The following is a 24,013-nucleotide window of genomic DNA, read 5'->3' on the forward strand; positions in this document are numbered from 1 at the left end:
CACGGCCATCCTACAATCCAAGCTAGATGCCCTCAATCTCACACAAATTATCAACGAACCTACCAGGTACAACCCTAAATATGGGTACCCTCATAGATATCGTCCTGACTAACTTACCCTCTAAATACACCTCCGCTGTCTTCAACCAGGATCTCAGCGATCACTGCCTTATTGCCTGCGTCCGTAACGGGTCCGCGCTCAAACGACCACCCCTCATCACTGTCAAACGCTCCCTAAAACACTTTAGCGAGCAGGCCTTCCTAATTGACCTGGCCCAGGTATCCTGGATGGATATAGATCTCATTCCGTCAGTAGAGGATGCCTGGTTGTTCTTTAAAAGTAATTTCCTCTCAATCTTAAATAAACATGCCCCATTCAAAAAATACAGAACTAAGAACCGATATAGCCCCTGGTTCTCCTCAGACTTGACTGCCCTTGACCAGCACAAAAACATCCTGTGGCGTACTGCATTAGCATCAAATAGCCCCCGCGATATGCAACTTTTCAGGGAAGTTAGGAACCAATATACACAAGCAGTCAGGAAAGCAAAGGCTAACTTTTTCAAACAGATATTTGCATCCTGTAGCACTAACTCCAAAAAGTTTTGGGACACTGTAAAGTCCATGGAGAATAAGAGCACTTCCTCCCAGCTGCCCACTGCACTGAGGCTAGGAAACACTATCACCACCGATAAATCTACAATAATCGAGAATTTCAACAAGCATTTTGCTACGGCTGGCCATGCGTTCCACCTGGCTACCACTACCCCGGCCACCAGCTCTGCACCCACCCGCTTCTCCTTCACACAAATTCAGACAGCTGATGTTCTGAAAGAGCTGCAAAATCTGGACCCCTACAAATCAGCTGGGCTAGACAATCTGGACCGTTTCTTTCTAAAACTAGCCGCCGAAATTGTCGCAACCCCTATTACTAGCCTGTTCAACCTCTCTTTCGTAATGTCTGAGATCCCCAGAGATTGGAAAGCTGCCGCGCATCCCCCTCTTCAAAGGGGGTGACACTCTAGATCCAAACTGTTACAGACCTATATCCATCCTGCCCTGTCTTTCAAAAGTATTTGAAAGCCAAGTTAACAAACAGATCACCGTCCATTTCGAATCCCACCGTACCTTCTCCGCTATGCAATCCGGTTTCCGAGCTGGTCATGGGTGCACTTCAGCCACGCTCAAGGTCCTAAACGATATTATAACCGCGATCAATAATAGACAGTACTGTGCAGCCGTCTTCATCGACCTGGCCAAGGCTTTTGACTCTGTCAACCACCGCATTCTTATTGGCAGACTAAATAGCCTTGGTTTCTCAAATGACTGCCTCGCCTGGTTCACCAACTACTTCTCAGATAGAGTTCAATGTGTCAAATCGGAGGGCCTGTTGTCTGGACCTATGGCAGTCTCTATGGGGGTGCCACAGGGTTCAATTCTTGGGCCGACTCTTTTCTCCGTGTATATCAATGATGTCGCTCTTGCTGCTGGTGACTCTCAGATCCACCTCTACGCAGACGACACCATTTTGTATACATCTGGCCCTTCATTGGACACTGTGTTAACAAACCTCCAAACGAGCTTCAATGCCATACAACACTCCTTCAGTAGCCTCCAACTGCTCTTAAACACTAGTAAAACTAAATGCATGCTCTTCAATCGAACGCTGCAGGCACCCGCCCACCCGACTAGAATCACTACTCTTGACGGGTCTGACCTAGAGTATGTGGACAACCACAAATACCTAGGTGTCTGGTTAGACTGTAAACTCTACTTCCAGACTCACATTAAGAATCTCCAATCCAAAGTCAAATCTAGAATCAGCTTCCTATTTCGCAACAAAGCCTCCTTCACTCATGCTGCCAAACATGCCCTCGTAAAACTGACTATCCTACCGATCCTTGACTTTGGCGATGTCATTTACAAAATAGCCTCCAACACTCTACTCAGCAAATTGGATGTAGTCTATCACAGTGCCATCCATTTTGTCTCCAAAGCCCCATACACTACCCACCACTGTGACCTGTACGCTCTTGTTGGCTGGTCCTCACTACATGTTCGTCGTCAAACCCACTGGCTCTAGGCCATCTATAAATCACTGCTAGGCAAATCCCCGCCTTATCTTGGTGTGGTCCTCTGTAGCTCAATTGGTAGAGCATGGCGCTTGTAACGCCAGGGTAGTGGGTTCGATCCCCGGGACCACCCATACGTAAACATTTATGCACACATGACTAAGTCGCTTTGGATAAAAGCGTCTGCTAAATGGCATATTATTTATTATTATTATTATCTTAGCTCATTGGTCACCATAGCAACACCCACCCGTAGTCTGCGCTCCAGCAGGTATATCTCACTGGTCATCCCCAAAGCCAACACCTCCTTTGGCCGCCATTCCTTCCAGTTCTCTGCTGCCAATGACTGGAACGAATTGCAAAAATCTCTGAAGCTGGAGACTCTTATCTCCCTCACTAACTTTAAGCATCAGTTGTCAGAGCACCTTACCGATCACTGCACCTGTACACAGCCCATCTGAAATTAGCCCACCCAACTACCTCATCCCTATATTGTTATTTATTTTGCTCATTTGCACCCCAGTATCTCTATTTGCACATAATCTCTTGCACATCTATTATTCCAGTGTTAATACTAATTGTAATTATTTTGCACTATAGCCTATTTATTGCTTTACCTCCATAACTTGCTACATTTGCACATACTGTATATCTATTTTCTGTTGTATTTTTTTACTTTGTTTTTTTTTACCCCATATGTAACCCTGTGTTGTTGTTTTTATCGCACTGCTTTGCTTTATCTTGGCCAGGTCGCAGTTGTAAATGAGAACTTGTTCCCAACTGGCTTACCTGGTTAAATAAAGGTTAAATAAAAATAACAAAATAAAAAAGTTAGACACATTACAGGAGAAAAACAGAAAGCACTGTTTATCACAACCGCATTTAGGGGCTATCGGAGGTTACACATGTACCAATGGTTCGATTAACTTAGCAACGCATTTATATTTTATGCAGAGCTTCTTTTGCCTCCCACAATGTAAACTTTGCAGCATAAACTTTCACCCTACACTTTCCCTAGGTTGGGGATGCAGTTAGCTAGCTAACGTTAGCTAGCTTCCCCGTATTTTGGATATTGACGTGACATGCATTTACCTAGGAACCTGTACATAAAGCTATGTCAGAATCGTAAATATAGCTAAATGTCATGTCAGTATACTAGCTAATTGCGGTCGAAGCTAGCTACTTACTAGCTAATGTTAGCTAGCTGAATCCCAGAATGGGGAAAAGTGTAGCTGGCTATGCGGGAACATACACTGAACAAAAATATAAACGCAACATCATGAGCTGAAATAAAAGATTGCAGAAATGTTCCATATGCACACAATGCTTATTTCTCTCAAATATTCTGCAAGAATGTGTTTACATCCCTGTTGGTGAGCATTTCTCCTTTGCCCTGATAATACATCTGTTATGATGAGTTTCTCGGGTATCAAAGAATCAAGGATGCAAGGATATACTTAGACATTTTGTGGAGATTTCATACCAAGTATTTATTGAATCACGAGCTCGTGGGTTCATATAACAAATGGACATGGCTTTGCCGTTCGTCAGTTGAACAAAGACACTCTACCTTATATACCCTTTATTACCATCTTCCTGGCATACATCTGGTAAGTCTCCATGGGCACTCCCTATCTTTGATGCTCATCACTCTTTACCCCAAGTCACTATCCTAAACATCATTCATGCTATCCTAAACATCACTAATCTCCTTTGACATAATGGAATGTAGACTTCATGGCCCCAAACCACTCATCTTTTAACTCTTCCTCTGTCCTCACAATACTATGACATGACATCATTACAACATCCACCTGACAGGTGTGGCATATCAAGAAGCTGATTCAACAGCATGATCATTACACAGGTGCATTTTGTGCTGGGGACAATAAAAGGCCACTAAAAATGTGCACTTTTGTCACACATCACAATTCCACAGTTTTGAGGGCGCGTGCAATTAGCATGCTGACTGCAGGAATGGCCACCAGAGCTGTTGCCAGAGAATTGAATGTTCATTTCGCTACCATAAGACGCCTCCAACGTAGTTTAAGAGAATTTGGCAGTATGTCCAACCGGCCTCACAACCGCAGATCACGTGTATGGCGTCGAGTGGGCGAGCGTTCTGCTGATATCAACTTTGTGAACAGAGTGGCCCATGGTGGTGTTGGGGTTATGGTACTGGAAGGCATAAGCTATGGACAACGAACAAAATTGCATTTTATCGATGGCAATTTGAATGCACAAAGATACCGTGACAAGATGCTGAGGCCCATTGTCGTGCCATTCATCCGCCGCCATCACCTCCTGTTTCAGCATAATGCACGGCCCCACGTCTCAAAGATCTGTACACAATTCCTGGAAGCTGAAAACGTCCCAGTTCTTCCATGGCCTGCATACTCACCAGACATGTCACCAACTGAGCATGTTTGGGATGCTCTGGATCGACGTGTAGGACAGCGTGTTCCAGTTCCCTCCAATATCCAGCAACTTCTCACAGCCATTGAAGAGTGGGACAACATTCCACAAGCCACAATCATCAGCCTGATCAACTCTATGCAAAGGAGATGTGTTGCGCTGCATGAGGCAAATGGTGGTCACACCAGATTCTAACTGGTTTTCTGATCCACGCCCCTACAGGTATCTGTGACCAACAGATGAATATCTGTATTCCCAGTCATGTGAAATCCATAGATTAGGGCCCAATTAACTTATTTCAATTGACTGATTTCCTTATATGAACTGTAACTCAGTAAAATTATTTACATTTTTGCATTTATATTTTTGTTCAGTATAGTTTACAATGTCGGATGCAACGTCTGCCGACTTACAGAAAGCAATTCTGACATTACTTTATATGTAGCTAGCTAAAGGTACCCATGTAAATACAAATCAGGTCAGTAGCTAGCTAGCTATCCACTTTGCGGCCGAGGCTAGTAGCTAGCTAGCTAAGCTAACATTAGCTCGCTAGCAGCAGAGCGACAATATCATGTCCATCACATTGAAGCTAGATAGAAGAATAATAGAGACTTACTTCTTGAATGGTTGCTGCTGGCTGCCACTGCCGGATGCAAGATGTAGCTATGGGACAGACCATTTATGGAGGATGAAAGCTGCAAATCCACTGGCTAGCTACCTTGTCGAAGTCTGCTGTGCATATGTTCAGGTTCAGACTGAATTTCTACGGCACTTAAGTGAAATAAAATCAAAGCCAAATCAGACAAAGTGATTGTTCTGATGGAAGACAGTGCAAAGAAACAGTTGCTGCATTGCAGCCGGCTACTGCACAATCACTCTTGCATTTGGCCGTGCATAACTAGCTACCTCTCCTGTACATGTTAACAATGAGGAATACCAATTTGACCAGGCGGGACTGGCAGAAGTAGGAGGATATATGGTCATTGGTCTATTTTTACCATATCGCCTTGTGACGTTATGTGGCGGCCCAAAAGCTCAATTCCACCTGAAGAGGCTGAAATACGAGACGTAAAAAAATAAATAATTATAACAACTTTTACACAAAAAGGGCATTAACATCATTTTCTGAATTTCAGTGTTATTTCCCTCAGTGTGGAAATATCATAAAAAACAAAATTCATGTTTTAGACTGCACTGCCCCTTTAAAGTGATGGTAGACAATAAAATTGACTGTCAGCGGGAGAAGGCTTGGTAGGGAAGATGATGATTAGGCAGGCCCTTAGCCAAAATAGATAGATGTCACATTTCTGGCTTACTCGACTAATTATTGTAGAATTGTTGAGTGAGTTAACTGTGCACTACAATAGAGCCACTGAGAGCGTCCTCCATCTTACCGCCGCTCCCTTCAGGAACTTGCTACCGTCTGGCGGCGGTGCCTCGGTGGCCGGTTTCTTCTTCAGAAAGCTCTTGGCGTCACCCGGTTCGTCGTCGCTATCTGACGACACCCCTACAGACATCAAGGAAGATGGGTGATTTTGAAAAAAAAAACAGCAGGTAAAACAGTGGCTAGTCCATAGAATGAATGCATCAATGGCGCCCTGAGATGGATTGGGGGTAAGGCCCTGCAATAGAATAGCCTCCTGTCCAGTGGGTTTCCTTGTACATCAAGCTGCCTCTTTATACCGAAACAGGAAGTAAGCTCCTGCCCTATTGGCTGTTCTGTCTTGGACAAGGCTACTTTCTTTACTATGGGCTAGCTCCCAAATGACAAAAGCAGACTTTTGAGTCTTCCATTAATGGCATTTACTGTAGGCATAGATCGAGGTGTAATGAAAAGGCATGGAAAGAAACTCACCTGATTCAACCTCATCCTTCTCCTCCTCCTCATCCGCAGACGCCATTGGGTTCTGAAAATGAGAGAGAGAAAAGATTGCTATTATACCACAGAGCCATTAGTGGGAACTAAGCGTCTCACACTGGCTCGCAGGGTCTTGGGAAAGATTAATTAAGCCGAAAACACACGGGGGACATCTGTCAACGGAGTGAATTTAGGCGCGGGAGAGCTGCAAGCGTGTGTAGTGTAGTGTACACCAGAATAAGAGTAAATTATTCTAAACAGTTGTATTCTCTTTTGAAATCGGAGTTACCTAACTCTCCAAGTTTTCCAACCGTCATTTTGCCCCGTAAAATGACGGTTGTTATATTTCCCCTGTGTCAGAATTTGCTAAAAATAGTCCCCTATCCAACACTTTTGGAATTTTCGATAAGCAAGCAGGACAGATACAGAATATAAATGTAGGTCCATTATAATCTTTACACAGTTTCAATTTGGTTGTAGTCATTTCAATGTCAATTAAGATCGCTTTTCTCAGAAAACAATTATAAAATGTTTTATTTTACTCAAACCCCCCTGCATATAAGCAGCGGTGTCAAACATACGGCCCGGAGCCCAGTCAATCTGGCCTGTGGCCCGTATGTTTGACACCCCTATGCCCATGATCGAAATCAACACAGGCAGGCTGCTGCATTGATTTCAAATAGATAGCCTATTTGTCAGATTAACTCAGGGCTCCAGACTGCGACCATTTAGTCACATTTTGCGACCCTTTGACATGGCGAGCTACATTTTAATTGGTCGCATTGGTGCGAACTGCACATTCTACATGGTCACCTCACTCAAAACTAGATTTTGAGATACTTTACTGTTTGAGTTGGTCAAACTGTAAAGTACATTATCCTCATGATTCCTGTAATGAAAGTCTCTGCCTGCCCTTGCACCTGTTTTGCTGGGGCCTGCTGCCGTGTCGAGCGAGCCACTCTTTCATGAAAAATATAAATAAAGTGTTTTGATTTAATTACATTTTTAAATCCAATTGTGGGGAAAACACAGCTATCCTGTCGTCACAGTTGAAGAGAGGTTCCCAGCTTTCTGAAGGTGTAATTTGTATTTCTCAAGAATGAACTATTTTATAACCAAGATATTCAATATGGCTTTGATATACGCACAACGTAAAATCCGCATTGGCCATTGCATGGGTCTCATTGGGCGACAGGCTTCAACTGCAACTTTTTTTGGACATTCAATTCACTGTTAGATTAATACATGGTTACTAGCAGTGGCTATTATATTTAGAGTTAACGATCTAGCTAATGTTTATTTTTGGTTTCCACATACTCAGGTAGTGACCTAAATAAATTAGCCTAGTATATTAGTGCACATAAAGATGCAGGCAAATTCATCTATTGAACCAAAAGAAATCTGAAAATTCTGGAGCCATAATTTAACAGTAAATACAACAAATAGCCTAATTGTGAAACCAAGATAGCAATCACTGGACAATACTCCATTAATTTTTTTATTTTACCTTTATTTAACTAGGCAAGTCAGTTAAGAACAAATTCTTATTTACAAATGACGGCCTACACCGGCCAAACCCGGACGACCCTGGGTCAATTTTGCGCCGCCCTATGGGACTCCCAATCACGGCCGGTTGTGATACAGCCTGGAATCGAACCAGGGGGTCTGTAGTGACGCCTCAAGCACTGAGATGCAGTGCCTTAGACCACTGTGCCACTGTTTTTAGAAATGTATGCAAATGTATTGAAAATGAAATGCAGAAATCAAATTTACTTAAGTATTCACACCTGAGTCAATACTTTGTAGAAGCACCTTTGGCAGTGATTACAGCTGTGAGTCTTTCTGGGTAAAGGCGTCAACATGCTTCAGTTTGGCTGTCGGCTAGCTGAAGTCAGTTAGCTGAACCGAATGAGTGTGCTCGAATGCGCCATAAGATGCTTGCTTGAAAAACTAATAAAAGGGGAAAGTGGCAATATTACCCTGGGACAGTAGAGGGCGATGAGCTGGTAATAGCCATCTACGGCCAAACAAGTGAAGAGATGAAGCGCGGGAGAATAAAATTGTGTACAGAGACACTTGATTGGCAAGAACATTTTATTGGTGCGAATTGGATGTACCTAGCAACACATAATAGGCGAGATATGGCGACAGATAAGATGCCCACTGCATGTTCACAATGGTGGATGTAGGGGCATACGGCCGAGAGAGCTATGGTGGAGTGTTTTAAGATAGTTATTTTGGGTCCAAAGACATGATGGAACGTCCCTTTAACCCCAAGTGCATAAAAAGCCTTGTGACGAAATTCACCTCAGACCAGCAGACGTGAAGCGTGAGCCAACCGTTGCAAATGGTTGAATTTCTACCAGACCAGTAAGCCCCACTCTACAAGACCAAGAAGCGTGAAGCTGAAGCTACACGTTACAAAATGGTTAGACTAGAAAGACCAGAAAAAGTGAGACGTTAGTCCACACGTTTGAAATTGAGAAACTCTGGAACTCTCAACCTCTACACGAGGTGAAGAAGACGACAATGCACTAGACCTTATCATTTCAGTCTGCAGCTGGCATGTATAGTCGTCTAGAGAACTTTCACTAAAGACACGAAGTGGGAAGGACAATCCCTCTCAGACAACCGCTGGTACATCTGTAGTATCCATTCTAACCACCACTGCGACCAGATACTCTACCAAGGACATTGAGATCTCTGGTGGGCAAACCAGAGTCCTACATCATCAACTCAACTATCGAGGACAGCCACACGTAAATACATGTTGCATTTCTAATCCGAATGAGCATTATTAGGGTGCATAAGTATTATGATTACTGTGAGCATAGTCTCCAAAGTAACCACGATAGTTTGAATCTCTGTCTCTCCCTTCCACTCTGAACCTCCCTCTACCCAAGCAGTCATGCTATTGTTAGTCCAGTTCACTAGGGACCTGTTTCATTGTATTACGTTAGTAATCAACCTGTGTGTGTTTGTTTTATTATTTAGTTAGTAAATAAATAATGAAGCCAATTTGTGTATTGCAGATTCATCAATAAGGTTAGGGTTCTTGCAGGTTCAAGGATTATGCGACATTCAGAATGAGACTAAAAAGAGGTAATTATTTAATAAGTGACTGTTATCGATATAACATATATCTTCTAAGAGTTTAATTCGGGAGATGGTAACTCGTTAAACAACTTCTTCCGTGGTGCCCCAAATTCCTAAAGAGTTAATTGTTACATGATTCATTTAATCGAGTGACAATTAAACATAGTTAGGTGATTCGATAAATAACAGTCATACATTAAAGTAAGTCACGTCACCACACTGCATACATGTATGCACCACTATATGATAAGTGCCATTTTATCAAGGCTTTTGGAATATGGTTCCTGAAAAATGGTATGGTGTTTTTTTTGTTTTCCAAATATAAATATAAGACATATATTCTCGTTACCTCGCATTCACAGGTGTCCAGCTCAGTAAACCTGGAACTACCACTCCCGTTGTCGGAGTCAGAATGCATTCGGCATCATGGCTGCAAGGATGAGGATTATTGGACGCACAGACTCAGTTCTTGGTGTGCACCGTGAACCAGTAGTTTTTTAATCTTGTTAATAAAATGAAATCAGATTCTGGGACGTCTCAGTGTGCAATAATTTTGATTAAACTACTACTACACAAGTAGAAGAAAATCTGTGGCACACAGCTCTTCTGTATGTTGTCAGCACTTGATGTTAAAATTGAAACACCTTGAAGAAATGCCAACAAAGCTTTTTCAGCACACAAATAAACCTTTATTCTTGCTTCTGAAAGTAAACCACAATACAAAAAAGTGTCTGCTGAGAACTGAAATGAAAACGTGTCTATGGAATAAAATGTGTCAGAGTAGTTAAATATTCCTGAATATAAATATTTCTGAACAATAGTACAACAGTGTCTTATGAACAGACCTGTAGATAACAAAAGTGTATATGGAATAAAATGAAAGTGTCTGACTCCTGAGATGTCTGAACAACAACAGAACAAGTTATGTCATGCACAAACTCATGCAACTGGTGATCGAATTCCTCCTGGAGTTTTGGCGCGAGTTCATCCATGAAATCAGCTATAGGTGACAGGACCCTGTGGAGAGGATGAGAAGAGGAGGGAAATTAAGAGTGTCTGGAAAGCCGTATGCATGGTGAGGAGAGGAGGAAAAAGGACAACACAAGAGAGGAAAGGGGATCAGAGTAAAGTCTGAAATTATTTGTTATTTACCTCTGTGAGAAGCTGGTGGCTCGGTGCATGACGTTCTCCAGATCTTGAGATACGTCTTCAATAATTTGCAATGCCTTTGCGAGTGATGTGTCAAGGACTGAGTCTGCAGGTCTTTTCTCCCTTCTCACACCCCTGCTACTACTGCTGCTGCTCTGTGGCATCGGTCTTGGAGGTGGGCCCAGGATAGAGCTTCCCAGGTCCTGCATGTTGATCGTTTCTAATTCTGCACTGCAACTATGTGCAGGAGATGGGCTGGGGGCCGATCACCCGTCAGTACTGGCAGCAGAGATAGTGCTTAGGGCCAGTGAACAGGCAGTGCTGGGGCGCAGAGAACAAAACCAGGTGCTGTCTCCATTCACTGGTGTTTGTGCCTTAAAAATATAAGTAAGAGGGCTATTTACTACACATATCCGAAACATTAATGACCATCAAATATTATTAACCAAGACTACAATAGACTATATAATGTGGCAAACGTTTGAGTAGAGTTGAGTAGGCCTGGACTAGCTACTCAACTCTGCTCAAACTTTTGCAACATTTTGACTAGCTGGACCTTGCTAGCAAACTTTGACTTTGGTGTTACCAATGTGGGAATATGATTTTCTTTCTATGACAAAATTATGTTTGATCAAAAGTTCTAAAGATCTTTAGTTTAGTTGGTTGGCTTGCTTTCCCTGCACGAGTATGCTGCTAGGCTAGCTAGCCACTAGCCAGCCAAGTAGCTAGCGCTAGCTATTGTTACCAAAACATGGCTACTCTTTTCGTCGACTACAATAGAAAATACAACAACATACCCCATCCTTTGGTGAAGACGACATGTGGCCTTCAGTATTCCCATGCTTCACGTGCCAAACAAGCCAGCAGCAACATTTCTGGAGTAGCCTTTCCACCGGCATCTCCACTGCGGCCAGTTTATTTTCTTTGCCTTGACGAACTTGTCGCGAACCATACCCCACTTTTTCAAACAAGTGGTTGGGTCGGACCCCAGCGTCTCCGCTATCTCCCTCCATGAAATGGCATTTACATGCTGGTCTTTTTATAATGCATGGCTAGAATCGTACTGGTGAAGGTACTTTCGTACCTCCTCGGTCAATCGATGCTCAAAGTTGTCTTTCGCCATGTTGAATCCACACTGAGTTTCAGGGTTAATTGACAAGAAGCAGAAACTTGCGTCACCCCTACAGTTGACCAATAACGGACGAAGGGGTGTGTGCTCGAACAACCGACAAAACCCTAACCAAACTCCAAAACGAACAAAAACGTCAGAAAATGTCATCAGAAAATACGCACAAACTGTACCGAATTGTTTCGGTTGGGAAGCATGCGTCTGCCTTAAGTATGTAAGAGCTTTCCACACCTGGATTGTGCAATATTTGGACATTATTCATTTCAAAATCCTTTAAGCTCTGTCAAATTGGTTGTTGTTCATGGCTAGACACCCATTTTCAGGTCTTGCCATAGATTTTCAAGTAAATTAAGTAAAAACTGTAACTCTGCCACTCAGGAACATTCACTGTCTTCTTGGTAAGCAATTCCAGTGTAGATTTGGCCTTGTGTTTTATGTTATTGTCCTGCTGAAAGGTAACTTCATCTCCCAGTGTCTGGTGGAAAGCAGCCTGCACCAGATTTTCCTCTAGGATTATGCCTGTGCTTAGCACCATTCCATTTCTATGCTGAAAAACTCTGCAGTACTTAACAATTACAAGCACACCCATAACATGACGCAGCCACCACTATGCTTGAAAATATGGAGAGTGGTAGTCAGTAATGTGTTGTATTGGATTTCCCCCAAAGTTAACATTTTGTATTCAGGACAAAAAAGTGAATTACTTTGCCACATTTTTTGCAGTATTACTTTAGTGCCTTGTTGAAAACAGGATGCATGTTTTGGAATATTTCTCTCTCTACAGGCTTCCTTTTCACTCTGTCAATTAGGTTAGTATTGTGGAGTAACTAAAATGTTGTTGATCCATCCTTAGTTCTCCCATCACAGCCATTAAACTAACTGTTTTAAAGTCACCATTGGCTTCATGGTGAAATCCCTGAGCGGTTTCCTTCCGCTCCGGCAACTGAGTTAGGAAGGACGTCTGTATCTTTGTAGTGACTGGGTGTATTGATACACCATCCAAAGTGTAATTAATAACTTCAAAATGCTCAAAGGGATATTCAATATCTGCTTTTTTTTTACCCATCTACCAATAGGTGCCCTTCTTTGCGAGGCAAACACTTTTTTGTTTACTACATGATTCCATATGTGTTATTTCATAGGTTTGATGTCTTCACTATTATTCTACAACATCAAAAATAGTAAGAAAAACCCTTGAATGAGTAGGTGTGTCCAAACTTTTGACTGGTAGTGTATACACACACACACACACACACATACACATACATATATATACACACACACACACACATATATGTACACATATATATACACATACATACATACATACACACAGTGAAAAAATTATGATTTTGTATGTTTGCCCACTGACAAAGAAATGATCAGTCTATCATTTTAATGGTAGGTTTATTTGAACAATGAAAGACAGAATAACAACAACAAAAATCCAGAAAAAGGCATGTCAAAAATGTTATCAATTGATTTGCATTTTAATTAGGGAAATAAGCATTTGACCCCCTTAATCAGAAAGATTTCTGGCTCCCAGTTGTCTTTTATACAGGTAACGAGCTGAGATTAGGAGCACACTCTTAAAGGGAGTGCTCCTAATCTCAGTTTGTTACCTGTATAAAAGACACCTGTCCACAGAAGCAATCAATCAATCAGATTCCAAACTCTCCACCATGGCCAAGACCAAAGAGCTCTCCAAGGATGTCAGGGACAAGATTGTAGACTTACACAAGGCTGGAATGGGCTACAAGACCATCGCCAAGCAGCTTGGTGAGAAGGTGACAACAGATGGTGCGATTATTCGCAAATGGAAGAAACACAAAATAACTGTCTCCCTCGGCCTGGGGCTCCATGCAAGACCTCACCTCGTGGAGTTGCAATGATCATGCGAACTACACGGGAGGATCTTGTCAATGATCTCAGGGCAGCTGGGACCATAGTCACCAAGAAAACAATTGGTAACACACTACGCCGTGAAGGACTGAAATCCTGCAGCGCACGCAAGGTCCCCCTGCTCAACAAAGCACATATAGAGGGCCGTCTGAAGTTTGCCAATGAACATCTGAATGATTCAGTGGAGAACTGGGTGAAAGTGTTGTGGTCAGATGAGACCAAAATCGAGCTCTTTGGCATCAACTCAACTCGCCGTGTTTGGAGGAGGAGGAATGCTGCCTATGACCCCAAGAACACCATCCCCACCGTCAAACATGGAGGTGGAAACATTATGCTTTGGGGGTGTTTTTCTGCTAAGGGGACAGGACAACTTCACCGCATCAAAGGGACGATGGACGGGGCCATGTACCATCAAATCTTGGGTGAGAACCTCCTTCCCTCAGCCAGGGCATTGAGGATGGGTATTCCAGCATGACAATGACCCAAAACACACGGGCAAGGCAACAAAGGAGTGGCTCAAGAAGAAGCACATTAAGGTACTGTAGTGGCCTAGCCAGTCTCCAGACCTTAATCCCATAGAAAATCTGTGGAGGGAGCTGAAGGTTCGAGTTGCCAAACGTCAGCCTTGAAATCTTAATGAATTGGAAAAGATCTGCAAAGAGGAGTGGAACAAAATCCCTCCTGAGATGTGTGCAAACCTGGTGGCCAACTACAAGAAACGTCAGACCTCTGTGATTGCCAACAAGGGTTTTGCCACCAAGTACCAAGTAATGTTTTGCAGAGGGGTCAAATACTTATTTCCCTCATTAAAATGCTAATCAATTTATAACATTTTTGAAATGCGTTTTTCTGGATTTTTTTGTTGTTATTCTGTCTCTCACTGTTCGAATAAACCTACCATTAAAATTATAGACTGATCATGTCTTTGTCAGTGGGCAAACGTACAAAATCAGCAGGGGATCAAATACTTTTTCCACCTCATTGTGTGTGTGTGTGTATGTATATATAAATAAATAAATTGGCTTGCAGTTAAACACTAAATATACCCTTTTTAACTATACACTTCAGAATTCCAGAGGTAAAACTGAAAAACTGGAGAAAGTCTTTACACATTTCCAGTCAGATGCTTATTTCTTTAAATAGTAGCTGAGCTTTTGGTCAGTCAGGTGAAGATATGCACTGATCGGTCGACTGACCGAAAGCTCAGCTACTATTAAAATACATTTGAACCTGACTGGAAGTGTGCACAGACTTTTTCAGTTTAGCATTTTGGCTCCAGCACCTCCACTTATCGGTTTTGGGTGTGCGGTAGATTCTGCCAATTTTCTACAATTCCAGAGGTAGCAATGCACAAACAGTCTATTATCTGACAATTTATTAGCGCTCGGAAATCCCAGGGACCTCACCATATGATATTACGATACTACGATTTTATTGCGATTTGATATTCCAAACATATTGCTCACTACTTGTCTGCTGCAGAGAGACAAGAAAGAGAAAATGAGTTTTGATCAGTCATGGAAATAAAAGTGCTGAAAATGTGGTGGCTGACTATCTAAGGTATAGGATGAAATATACCAGAGATTTGTCGGAGGTACGGCCGACAGCATTTAATTAATTTATCGATACTTGGGAGTCAAAGTACTGATATTATATTTTCCAAAATAATATTAAGATAAATAACCATCTATTTTTTTCCCCATCACTAGAATTTATCAGCAAATTTTACCAGCATTGCTCTGCGTAGACGCGATAACAATTTGACACGCTATATAAGCTCATGACGCAGTTGATGCTCGCGGCCCGTCTTCTCTCATTCACTCCCATGCATTTGATTTCCCAACTGCCCGTGTGATTTGGGCTCCAAAAGGTTCTATAAATGTTGCCAAAAGAGAATGCATATGTGGATTATTTAATGTAGCTTCATATGTACGTTCCTTATTGGTAAGTGTTATTTGCTACATTAAAAAAACCACAGAAAGAATCTACCATCCTGTATTGTCATAATGAAAAGCCTCACCTCCTTGTAGCTGGCGATCTCTGTCTCGTAGTCCCTGTTGTACTTGCGGATCTTCTGCCGCAGGGTGCTGAGTGCTTTGGCATTGTTCTTGTTCATCTTCTTCTTGCCTTCTTTGTCCTCCCAAAGCTGTAGGGAAACACATTGTGCTTAGGCATAGTGGTAGGAGTGTGAGTCTTAATAAATCACTATGTTTTTTTTTTCTTTCTATCGAGAACCTGATTGATGTGCATATTTTTCCTTTCCTTTTTCAGTTTGCATAACCTCACATCAGATGTCACTGAGTGACATCGGAGCAGTTTCACAAGCATAAACAGTGTGAACTGAGAATGTTTACCTGATTTAAATAGTCTTCCAGGTCGGACAGAAGACGGATGTAGAAGGGGGGCACCCCTTCCTTGTCCACTATAGTCTTGCTTTTGAGGAACGCTCGACATACCTGCTCAAACTCCTCCAGACACTTGGACATATCTCGGATCTTCATGGCGTTGCGGATCGTCTTGATCAGGTTAGTTAGCTCCTCGAACCTAGGACATAATATTTTTTTAATGATTGTTTATTGAGATAGCCTATATTAAATACAACACCAGCTTGATTTTGTTTAATTTGAGGGACCTAGGAAAATATATTTTTTCCCCCGACGCTCATTTCCTGCAGTTCTACAGAGTTTAACTAGACTCATGACATATTTTAGGTAGGCTATTTAATGATAATACTAATAATGGATGAGGAAAATAAAGTCTAGATCCAATTTCCACAAATGTTATTCCGCTACCAAATATATTTTATTAAGATCATTTACATGAACCTTCAATTTAATTATACATTCTCTTTTACAGAAAGTGATTTGATCAATTGGTAGCAACAGAGTGACACATTGTATAAGATTACTTCCCAAGCAAAGTCAAATTTATTTGACTCCTCGTAGCTCAGCTTCTGAATGTCATAGAGACAAACCAAAAATATCCCCTTGTGCTTCCTCTGGCATTTAACAGCTTGTTTCTAGCCTAAAGCATTGCGGATTTCTGCGTTGTTTTAGATTGGTATAAACAATCGAGAATTGCACCCCAAAAAAAGTATTACGCCCCCCACACGAAATTTTGGCACCCCAAATGTTGGGAATCCCTGGGTTAGATGGCACAGTCCAGGGCAGGCATACCAGCATATACTAGACTGCCTCAGACAGTCAGGAGATGGTAGCCTAGTCCCAGATATGTATATGTTGCACAGCCAACTCCTATGGGTGGTAGCCTGGTCCCAGATCAGTTTATGCCTATGCTGTAATGCCAACTCCTATCATCAGGCATAAAAACTAACATACAGTGAGGGAAAAAAGTATACTCATCCACAACCCATTTTCAATGCCCTGGCTGAGGGAAGGAGGTTCTCACCCAAGATTTGATGGTACATGGCCCCGTCCATCATCCCTTTGATGCGGTGAAGTTGTCCTGTCCCCTTAGCAGAAAAACACCCCCAAAGCATAATGTTTCCACCTCCATGTTTGACGGTGGGGATGGTGTTTTTGGGGTCATAGGCAGCATTCCTCCTCCTCCAAACACGGCGAGTTGAGTTGATGCCAAAGAGCTTCATTTTGGTCTCATCTGACCACAACACTTTCACCCAGTTCTCCTCTGAATCATTCAGATGTTCATTGGCAAATTTCAGATGGGCATGTATGTGCTTTCTTGAGCAAGGGGACCTTGCGGGCGCTGCAGGATTTCAGTCCTTCACGGCTTAGTGTTTTACCAATTGTTTTCTTGGTGACTATGGTCCCAGCTGCCTTGAGATCATTGACAAGATCCTCCCGTGTAGTTCTGGGCTGATTCCTCACCGTTCTCATGATCATTGCAACTCCACAAGGTGAGATCTTGCATGGAGCCCCAGGCCGAGGGAGATTGACAGTTCTTTTGTGTTTCTTCCATTTGCGAATAATCGCACCAACTGTTGTCACCTTCTCACCAAGCTGCTTGGAGATGGTCTTGTAGCCCATTCCAGCCTTGTGTAGGTCTACAATCTTGTCCCTGACATCCTTGGAGAGCTCTTTGGTCTTGGCCATGGTGGAGAGTGGAATCTGATTGATTGATTGCTTCTGTGGACAGGTGTCTTTTATACAGGTAACAAGCTGAGATTAGGAGCACTCCCTTTAAGAGTGTGCTCCTAATCTCAGCTCGTTACCTGTATAAAAGACACCTGGGAGCCAGAAATCTTTCTGATTGAGAGGGGGTCAAATACTTATTTCCCTCATTAAAATGCAAATCAATTTATAACATTTTTGACATGTGTTTTTTAGGATTTTTTTGTTGTTATTCTGTCTCTCACTGTTCAAATAAACCTACCATTAAAATTATAGACTGATCATTTCTTTGTCAGTGGGCAAACGTACAAAATCAGCAGGGGACCAAATACTTTTTTCCCTCACTGTAGGAGTTGGCTATACAGCACAACCAGATCAGGGACAAGGCTAAGGAGATGGTTCTTTAGATAATGAAGTAGAGTAAATGACTGACCTCTTGTCCTTGGCACTACGCACCACTCTCTTGGTGTCTTCCTCATCGTCACGAAGCAGCAATGACCTACAGGGACCAAATGTGGAAAAGTGAGAAAGCTGCCAAAACAGTTAGTGTGACTGAGATTTCGGAAAGAGAAAGTAGTACTGACTGCTTGGTGAAAGTAGTGCCGGGTACTTTAGGGGTGATCTCATCAGACGACAAGGAATCCTCCGACTCGCTATCGGACCCGGTGGCAAAGAAACGTGACATTGCTGAAGGGTGCCGTCAATCTGTGGGAGTGGAATCATGATATCTTATATTGAGGCTCAAACATATTGTGCAAAGGAGCAACATGAAAAAACAACTATTCTATAATCCACTTCAATGACCCAGTGTTTTCCATAAGCGCTTTTTCTACTTCATAAATTAACTAGCCTTCTTTCAATTTAAAAGTTTCAATTCACTAGTCAGAAAAGTCCATACAGCCTTTTCTACCTAGAATGAACTATATAAATCTTCTAGTGATCTATTGCCTGGCAAAAACTGCTGGTTTGTCAGTCTGCCCTGCCTCTCGGTACCTGTGTTATTTCTGTTCGGTGATTGACGATCGAACAGCTTGTGTTGACTAGTTTATTAAAGGTGTTGAACTGACGGAACAAAGTAAATCTATATCCCTTTGTTATTCATAAATCATACAACGTATGGTATCGCGTCGGGACAAGTAAACCAAAGACCTTGTTTGTATTTTCCTAGGATTCGAATGCCCATGTCGAGACTTGCCGGTGACCACTAAAGTGAGTAGAGCTTGGCGATACATTGCCTGAACTGATGCGATAACAATAAATAGAACAATATGTTTATAACATTAATGTGCGCCACAGTTTTTTCAAATGATCCTTTAAACTACTACTACTGGTTTGATGGTTGTAGCCATCAATTGTCCCATTAACAATCACTATATTAGCATACGTATTTCATTTCAAACTACACATCAGCAGTAAAGGCTACTTATCGTAATGAACGATATCAGCAAAATGCCTGAGAAGTGATTGGTATGGTCGGTGTAGATAATTTTTGGTTTATCGTCCCAGCTCTACTCGTCAGTGTAGCCTAGTGCCTTTCGTTCGTAAACAACCCAACTGGTCACTAAACCTTGAGTCCAAATCGAGTCCCAAGTCCCCCGTGCTCAAGTCCTGGTCCCTGTGCTCAAGTTATAGTGCTCAAGTTAAAGTCCTGGTCAAAGCACTCAAGTCCTGGTCAAAGCGCTCAAGTCCTGGTCAAAGCGCTCAAGTCCTGGTCCAAGCGCTCAAGTCCAGGTCCTGGTCCAAGTGCTCAAGTCCAAGTCATGGTCCAAGTGCTCAAGTCCAAGTCCTGGTCCAAGTGCTCAAGTCCAAGTCCTGGTCCAAGTGCTCAAGTCCAAGTCCTGGTCCAAGTGCTCAAGTCTGAGTCACTGGGTCCTTATTAACTCCAATTATTTACCAGGTCAGATATAGTGTAGTGGCAAGAAGGATTTAAATCAATAAATAGTTTTCTATCCATTTTCCGTTCTTTCTGTGCCTCCAAATATTTGCATATATGCTACTGGTAATGTTATCAGTCAAAAAATGTTTTTGAACGTTGCAAATAGAAATTCCATTAATAGAGCCAACATTATTCCTTATTCAAGATGTCAGAGGCATGTTTGTTCTACATAGCACATATTTATATTTGAACGTTCCAAACATTGTGTCCTGCTGAACGCGCCCCAGGTTGTTAGCTTAGCTAGCTAATGAGGTAACATGACTGAACAAGTTCTAGCCTAAACAAATGGTTAACAGGTCCGATCCGCAAGTTGCCTAATTTTAGAACGGCTAAGCGATATGCTGTTTGAATGTAAAATGCGGCCCGCCAATGCGCGATAGAAAGAAAAAAGTGGTTTTCAGTGTCTCCAAAGCGCAGGGAGGCCTTATATGAGAACATCAACTGTGGGGAGAAACCTTTACAGATAACCAAGGTGTGTGCCACACGTTGGCTCACCATTGAACCTGCAGTTTCATGCATTTTTAACCAGTGGGAGGAGCTTAGGCTGCATTTCACAGTCACCAAGTCCAGTGAACACTGCTACATTTTACATTTTAGTCATTTAGCAGACGCTCTTATCCAGAGCGACTTACAGTTAGTGAATACATATTTTTTTTGTACTGGCCCCCCATGGGAATCAAACCCACAACCCTGGCGTTGCAAACGCCATGCTCTATCAACTGAGCTACATCCCTGCCGGCCATTCCCTCCCCTACCCTGGGCCAATTGTGCGCCGCCCATGAGTCTCCCGGTCGCGGCCGGCTGCGACAGAGCCTGGATTCGAACCAGGATCTCTAGTGGCACAGTTAGCACTGTGATGCAGTGCCTTAGACCACTGCGCCACTCAGGAGTACATGGCTGAGGTTTTATACTCCATGTACAGTGATCCTCAAAACATATTGTATCTGACTTTTTTTAAGTCAGTGCTGGGTGAGGTACAGTTGGCCATCAAGGCTTTTGAGGGAGAGCAAGTAGATCCTCTTAAGCTACTTGACAGCTTGATTAGCCTGATAAAGTCTGAGCAGCAGGGTGCTGAATCCACTGGCAAATGTTGATGTACTCAAAGGGCCAATAGTTGGATACATCAGTCCCAAACCGTACCTTGGTTCCTTTTTGAGTCAAAGGCAGCTGAGCTCCACCTTGCGCCTGAGGATGAAAACAATGTCCGAAAGCGGTGTGTAGCCTTCACCATCTCCCTCACTAATGAGTTGAGGGTGAGACTGACGGACAACATCGAAGCATTGCAGTACATGTCAGTTTTCAATGTGGAGGAAACTCTAAAGCACAATAAGAGCCCTGGAGACATAGAAAAAATAGCCAGGTGGGGAAGCGAAAGCTACTGCGTGCGTCATAGTGAAAGGGGGAGATATGTTGTGTGGGGAACTGGCTTTTTTCACCCGATTTGTCCAACTTATCACCTCTAAAATGTAAATAAAACACTATAAAGAGTTTATATAATGTCTCACTACATACCTATTTGAATAGGGTTTTTAGGACAGCGCAAAATGTATATTTTTATTTTATTTCACCTTTATTTAACCAGGTAAGCCAGTTGAGAACAAGTTCTCATTTACAACTGCGACCTGGCCAAGATAAAGCAAAGCAGTGCGATAAAAACAACAACACAGAGTTACATATGGGGTAAAAAAAAACATAAAGTCAAAAAAATACAACAGAAAATATATATACAGTGTGTGCAAATGTAGCAAGTTATGGAGGTAAGGCAATAAATAGGCTATAGTGCAAAATAATTACAATTAGTATTAACACTGGAATGCTAGATGTGCAAGAGATGATGTGCAAATAGAGATACTGGGGTGCAAAAGAGCAAAATAAATAACAATATAGGGATGAGGTATTTGGGTGGGCTAATTTCAGATGGGCTGTGCAGTGATCGGTAAGGTGCTCTGACAACTGATGCTTAAAGTTAGTGAGGGAGATAAGAGTCTTCACAATTAAACTGTGTGTGTCACGGTTTTTGAGAGTCATGATGGCTAGAAGTGATTACGCGAAAAATTAACAATTGATTGAATTAACTATTTATTGATGAACGAGTAATTAACTTTACACTCACCATTGATCATTTCTTGTTTTTAATCTGCGTGAGAAGCACTACACCTGGTGGACAGAGGCTGTACGGCACAGAATGAGTTGAATAATGCGTGCCATACGTTACGTCATGACATTACAAACTTTAACGTACAGCGTCAGGTGTCCGATAAGCATGATTATTTCTCCAATACTATTGGTCCATTACCATGTCAATCAACGCTGAATCCAAACTTAGTTCCCACCCCGGATTTTGATGCCAACACAGTCCCATTACTTTTCATTGCCAACACAGTCCCATTACTTTTCATTGCAGCCTCGTTTGAATGCCGCGGTTGCCCACATGTATGTACGGAACCGAGTTAGCTACCGTTAATTGTCGGAGTAGAGGACCTTGTGCATTTCAGGTAAAATAACAACCCAATGTATATATCCCAGGACAGATTAGCTAGCAACAGCAAGCTAGCTAGCTAAATTGCCATACATGTTTAATTATTTTCGACCTGTCCCCAAATTAATATAATTGGTTCAGAGTTTATTTTGATATTTCAACCTGCGTGTCCTGATCGCGTCTGGTGTGGGGGGGACAAAATCAACTTGCGCGCTATGGCGGCCGCACGCGCGGTCTGGGTAACATGTAACTTAAACATACCAGTTCAACCAGCAAAGATATCCCCTTCAAATCATCATTGGATGCGTTCGTAAATTTTATCTGGCTATCAACTCCGATTTCAGAGCACTCTCGTCTGAGTGTGCCAGATCGCAGAATAACTGACGAATTTACGAACGCTCAACACCCGTTGAATATGGCCGGTGTCAGTAAACGTCGGCAAAAAAGCGTAATTAAATTGTCGCCAGCAGCAGTTAGTCACCAACGCTCTGAATTTACTAACGCCCAGAGGGTACTCCAGGTTGAATTTACAAACACAGCCCTAGTTAGCTAGCAATGTAGCTAACACTAGCCCAGTTAGTTACTGTTATTGCTAACGTTAGTTTACTAGCTACCTAGTTAGCTAACTATGTCTGATTGATGAACAAGTCGTATAACCAAAGATACTGAATATCCTTCCTGGCTATCTAATCACTAGCAAAATAGTGAATACACCAATCTTGTGGTCAGAGTAGTTACGTTAGCTAGTTAACTAACAAACGCTTGTATAACGACTGACAAGTTAGCATGCTAACACTAACGTTTACTACACAGGTAAACAGAAAAGCATATGGTAGGTTACAATCATCCATTCTTGATGGGGTAAGGTAACTAGCTAGCCAATTAACTAATTCACATAAACTAGCTAGCAAGGAAAATAACTATTTGTTTGCCGTATTTCTCGCACTGTGAAATGGCTAGTTAGACAAGATAAATAACGGCGAACGCTTCCTTTTCACGGCAAAAACGGCGACAAGTTAGCTAGTGCTGCGGACATGCCTAGCCAAAACATTCCCAGCAAATGTAAACACCATTTAAGACAGATCCAACAAATCATTGCGAGGGACTCACCTATGTTCTTTTGAAAATCGTCCTGTAGTGTAATCCAGTTTTGCGATTTTACGGGAAAACTGACAGCGTGCAAAGCCTCTCTCGGACACTTGCGTCAAGAAAGGAAATTATGGAAGAATTCACAAAACAGCCTCTGTGGGGTTTATCGGCGGTTGACATCCAACGGTGCCTTACCGCCACCTACTGTACTGGAGTGTGGGCCAGAGACAGGGAGAAACAGGGTTAAGGTTAGGAGTTAGGTTAATGGGTTAAGGTTAAGTGAAGGGTTAGCTAACATGCTAAGTAGTTGCAAAGTAGCTAAAAAAGTATACTGAACAAAAATATTAACGCAACAATTTCAGCGATTTTACTGAGTTACAGTTCATATAAGGAAATCAGTCAATTGAAAAAAATTCATTAGGCCCTAATCTATGGCTTTCACATGACTGGGCAGGGGTCCAGCCATGGGTAGGCCTGGGAGAGGCCCAGCCACTATGCCAGGTCCAGCCAATCAGAACAAGTTTTTCCTCACAAAAGGCTTTATTACAGACAGAAATACTCCTCAGTTTCATCAGCTGTCCGGATGGCTGGTCTCAGACCTTCCCGCAGGTGAATAAGCCGGATGTGGAGGTCCTGAGCTGGCGTGGTTACACATGGTCTGCGGTTGGATTTACTGCCAAATTCTCTAAAACGACGTTGGAGGAAGCTTATGGAAGAGAAATGACCATTCAATTATCTGGCAACAGCTCTGGTGGACATTCCTGCAGTCAACATGCCAATTGCATGCTCCCTCAAAAC

At 42.4% G+C, this 24,013-nt stretch overlaps 1 protein-coding gene across 1 annotated transcript in view; it reads right to left on the reverse strand.

Moving 5' to 3' along the window:
* LOC311099670 (eukaryotic translation initiation factor 3 subunit C-like) overlaps positions 1-23,329 on the reverse strand; it is a 104,899-nt gene extending 81,570 nt beyond the window's left edge. Inside the window, 7 exon segments of the mRNA XM_084140390.1 lie at positions 5,881-5,993; positions 6,342-6,393; positions 15,641-15,766; positions 15,975-16,164; positions 18,145-18,210; positions 18,296-18,416; positions 23,237-23,329. Of these exon segments, the coding sequence (XP_083996516.1) occupies positions 5,881-5,993; positions 6,342-6,393; positions 15,641-15,766; positions 15,975-16,164; positions 18,145-18,210; positions 18,296-18,396 (648 nt within the window). The 5' untranslated portion in view covers positions 18,397-18,416; positions 23,237-23,329.
* Between the last annotated feature and the right edge of the window lie 684 nt (positions 23,330-24,013).

This window comes from Coregonus lavaretus (genome assembly GCF_964263955.1).
Source record: "Coregonus lavaretus genome assembly, chromosome: 1".
Lineage (NCBI taxonomy): Eukaryota > Metazoa > Chordata > Actinopteri > Salmoniformes > Salmonidae > Coregonus > Coregonus lavaretus.